Source organism: Arachis ipaensis, chromosome B05 (genome assembly GCF_000816755.2).
Source record: "Arachis ipaensis cultivar K30076 chromosome B05, Araip1.1, whole genome shotgun sequence".
Lineage (NCBI taxonomy): Eukaryota > Viridiplantae > Streptophyta > Magnoliopsida > Fabales > Fabaceae > Arachis > Arachis ipaensis.
In genome coordinates, this window is record NC_029789.2 from 7479914 (window position 1) to 7484154 (window position 4241).

General features: G+C 39.2%; 2 protein-coding genes across 3 annotated transcripts in view; one reads left to right on the forward strand and one right to left on the reverse strand.

The window, feature by feature from the left end:
* LOC107642745 (protein RER1A) lies at window positions 630-2491 on the forward strand. Of its 2 annotated transcripts, XR_001620689.2 has the most exons (4): window positions 630-1145; window positions 1698-1878; window positions 2029-2166; window positions 2206-2487. XR_001620689.2 is itself a non-coding variant. In XM_016346208.2 (3 exons), the coding sequence occupies exons 1-3, from the start codon at window positions 778-780 to the stop codon at window positions 2080-2082; spliced, it is 603 nt and encodes a 200-aa protein (XP_016201694.1). In that variant the 5' UTR covers window positions 630-777; the 3' UTR covers window positions 2083-2491. The 2 variants fall into 2 exon arrangements, 1 of the variants encoding a protein (XP_016201694.1); XM_016346208.2 differs by having other exon boundaries at window positions 2029-2491.
* Window positions 2246-4241, reverse strand: part of LOC107640053 (UPF0481 protein At3g47200) — an 8749-nt gene continuing 6753 nt past the window's right edge. Inside the window, exon 2 of the mRNA XM_016343605.2 lies at window positions 2246-4237. Within this exon, the coding sequence (XP_016199091.1) occupies window positions 2837-4237 (1401 nt within the window). The 3' untranslated portion in view covers window positions 2246-2836. The remainder of the gene's footprint in view (window positions 4238-4241) is intronic.

A 4241-nucleotide genomic window follows, 5' to 3' on the forward strand; every position in this document is an offset into this window, starting at 1 on the left:
TTTTTAATATTATAAAAAAATTGCATAATAATTAATCTTAATGAATAAAAAATATTTATATATTTTGTATTTATATATTTTATATTTAATTATTTAAAAATAAAAAATTCTGTTACCATTTAAAATATTGTGTATTAAAGTATTGTCATTTAAAGTATTTAATTATGTACTAGAATATTCTATATTTATTAGAGTCCATCGATGTTCTTCTTTTGTATTAACCTTTGATTTTCATCTAATATAATCTAATAGTCTATATAAATATGACATATCCAATAAACACATAATTATTGTACTCATTTTAGACATACACAAATTATTTTAGCATCAAAATTAAATTCTTAATTTTTTTTTGTTTGCACCATAATATCTATCAAACTGAAAGCTTAATAACTAATCTTTTAAGTACTGTAAAGACGCAAAGACAACGATTCTTTTAAGCAAGCAAGCTCCATAATAATCAATAAAAAGGAAAAAAAAAATGGGATACTACTATACTAGTGGTTTGGGGCTTTTTTTGTTTTTGGACAGGAGTGGTTTGGTACTATGGTTGATGGATTTTGCAATACCCGGTTGAAGATCCGAACCGGACCCACACCCACCCCAATCCCCATAAACAATAAAAAACAAAACAAAACGTGAAGCTAAGGCGCAAAAAGAGCCGAGGCCTCCTAGCTTGTATTCTGCATCGCCGCTGGAAGCCGGAGACACACACCGAACACAAATCCGCTATCATTTTTCCAAATCCCCCGTCGCAACTGCCACCGTTTCCCACCAATGGACGTGGGATCAACCGGCGACACCTCCGCTGACTATTTCTCACCGGATGGCGCCATATCGCGATGGAAATTCACGGTGTCGAGGAAGTACCAACATTTCCTCGACAAGACCACGCCGCACATGCTCCGCCGCTGGATTGGTTCCTTGATCATCGCTTGTATCTACGTTCTGCGCGTATACTTGATCCAAGGCTTCTACGTCGTCTCCTACGGCCTCGGAATCTACATGCTCAACCTCCTCATCGGCTTCCTTTCCCCTCAGGTTGATCCCGGAATTCAGGAACTCTACGACGGTGCCACTCTCCCCACCAGGGGCTCCGATGAGTTCCGTCCCTTCGTTCGCCGCCTCCCTGAGTTCAAGTTCTGGTACCCTCTCCTTCCTCCTTTTCTTTCCTGTTTCAATTTCATGATTCTCTAATTCTTAGGGTTTCCTAATTAACTACCTGGAATTTGATTCGATCAATGTGATTCAATATGAGATCGATCTTTGTAATGTAGACAAGGTCATGATCGCAATTCGCAACAGAGTTTGATGATCCTATTATATTATAATTGTTGGGTTTATGTACGACACGAAATCTCAGTTTTATCAGAGAAGTTTAGGTTTTATATTCAAACAAATTATGGAAATTTTCCAAACGTGTATAGAATCTAAATGCAGATATGACGCATGAGCTCTGAAACGTTAAGATGCTATTTTCGAATAAGGAGGGTGCATTCGTGTTCTATTGCATGATTCATTTTATATGAAGCAAGTAACATTTTAAATGGAAAATATTGCCGATGAGGTCTTGTGTATTTTTGTTGCGTAAGTAGCACAATGTTTACTTAGGAAAGCAATTATTTCTTCCATATTTATACCTTCAGAATTGTTTTGTTTGCTTTCACTGAAGCTCGTTAATTCTCCTTGGTGGGCAGGTATTCAATCACGAAGGCATTTTGCATTGCCTTTGTGATGACTTTCTTTAGTGTGTTTGATGTTCCAGTGTTTTGGCCAATACTCCTTTTCTACTGGGTAGTCTTATTCACACTTACCATGAGAAGACAGATATCACATATGATCAAATACAAATATGTGCCATTCTCATTTGGGAAACAGGTAGATTCATATTCTTTTTCATTCAAAATAACCATCATTCCATAGATGTTGTCTGGTACTATGGTTAATAAATCATACATCAGGTGGTGTTTCTATTGTATGATTATATCTTTGTAGCTAATATGGTGTTTTTGTCCTTTCTATTGTTAGCGCTATGATGGAAAGAAAGCATCGGCTGAAAGCGCAGGCCATTCAATGGACTAAAATTTTCGGCTTGATTGAACTTTAATGGCTTCAGGTCGCAGCCTTGCTGGTGGCTTGTTAGCATCTGCAGTAAATTTTAACAGGTTGAGCAATCTGAGGATGTGATTGTAGAAGAAGATTGCATTGAGAATCCGACATTGATGTTGGCATCTTGATGCTCTACTTCCAAGTGAGCAATTGTTTGGACATCTTTGGAAGTTTTGACGCCCCAGTAATGTTTTAGCTTTGGGGAATATTTGGGGTTTTTGAAGTCCTTTACATTCTCCTTTCCCCTTAGTGATAGTCCTTTCATAGTGTAATAACGAAAATCAGACACAAAGCTTGTGGACAAGGAATCCCCTCATTATTATATTTGCAAATTGCAATGGGGTTATACTGATATATATTTTACGTTGTATTTTGTTATTCATTTGCTTCTCAAGAACCCTTAAATATGATGCAACTGACTAACTGAGTAATCTGTTTCCCGCATTTTATTATAAACAGCATAAATGAAGCCTAAGTTTTCTAACTTGCCAAACCTAAAAAAGATGTATTCAACCAATATTGTTTCCCAAGCATGTGAATAATCACAAATGGAGGTTGTAATAGCCAAACACAAATACTCACTCTGCCACAAATCAATCAGATTTCAATCTTCCACAGTTTTCCAGGCTAGTCTCGAGGCCCAACACACATACTCACTCTCTTAAGAAATGGGGACAATGCTAGAAATGAATTGATAAACATAAAATGTAAGACCCTGCAATGACACTTACTGTGGTGGTCTGTAATATCCATATATAGTATAATATGTTTGTGCAAAGGTGAGCAGCAACAATACAACAGCAGCAACCAAAGAAATAATGGCCCAGGGATTGCTGAAATAATTGTGTCTCAAGCTTGCACACCAAGTGTTCCATCTGTGGTTGTAATACCTATTCACATCCTCTGACAATGGTGAAAGGTAACTGTTATTGATGTCAAATACTACCTCTTGGCATAAGCGATTAAACAGGTCGGCTACTTCAGCATCACTTCCAAGCCAGTGCTCAATTATCCCACAGTAATGAAGGTACCCTACGTCCCCCGGAGAGTTGATCAAGTTGTCCATGAAGATCACATAAGAAGTAATGTCATTGCTACAATCTAGATGGCACTGCTCAAAAGCAATGAGGTTGAGGAACAAAGACTTTGTGCCATCGTGGATCAAGAGCCGTGGCATTCTCAGAATACCATCCTTGAATTTGATGTCCCAGAAGCGGTCGGTCTTCCTCTTCTTGAATGTGATTCCAGCCTCCTTAAGCTCTGTGACACAATGTATCAGTTGCTGGCGCCGTTTGTCAGCAACTCTATTATTAGACCTGCGTTTGATCCAAATTCTTGGTGCTGGTTGAGGCCCTGTGCGCAAGAGACTTCTCCTGAACACATCAAGGCAGTGAAGACCACCTTGATCAGATAAAGGATCAAAGGTATCAGTGCTTCTAAGCGACGATTCCAATTTGTTTCTGTCACTTTTTGTTAATGGCTCATCTGTTGGCATCAAAGGGTCAAAGAATCTGAGTGCTAGATTGGCAACAAGTCCTTTCAGGTCAGGGTTACCTAGTTGAATTCCTACAAGGCGGTCTAACACAAACAAGGGAAGCTGATTTTCTAGCATGATCATGTCTCTCTGAATGGAATGCATCGATCCACGCATTGCGAAAACCGGATCGTTCCTAGAATAGCCGAGTTGTGTGAACCCTTCAGTAGCTCCTCTAAATAGCTCAAGGACAAAACAACCATCAAGAACCAACATCTCCACAAACTCATTGCTGCTCAAACTGATTGGCCCTTCATAGCAGGCGCGCGCTTTCTCTTCTATCTCTTTCATTGAATCAAGATAAAGCCTAATGTCCTGCTTGGTACGCTTAAGGACACGATTAAGGGAACGCCATTTGTGCCGGTCCATTTGGCGAAGGCGCCTTTTGCCATGGTGGTAAGGTCCTAATGACACAATTTGTGGTGCAAAAGCTTTGTCATCGCCACCATCTCTTATGTAGTGAGGGATTTTGTATATTGATAGTTTGGCCCATGAACTCGCTGCATCGTCTTGATTAGCCTGTTCTAGTTTTTCATTCATGGAGATCACCCATTCAGACTCTGCTGACTTCTCTTCATCTTCATTGATGGCAATCTGC

What these genes read in the sequence shown, in the direction of transcription:
- LOC107642745 (XM_016346208.2), top strand. Translation starts at nt 778, where the DNA reads ATGGACGTGGGATCAACCGGCGACACCTCCGCTGACTATTTCTCACCG. An exon ending in CTCCCTGAGTTCAAGTTCTG is followed by an intron (nt 1,146 to 1,697) that starts GTACCCTCTCCT and finishes CTTGGTGGGCAG; the next exon opens with GTATTCAATCACGAAGGCAT. An exon ending in CATTCTCATTTGGGAAACAG is followed by an intron (nt 1,879 to 2,028) that starts GTAGATTCATAT and finishes TTCTATTGTTAG; the next exon opens with CGCTATGATGGAAAGAAAGC.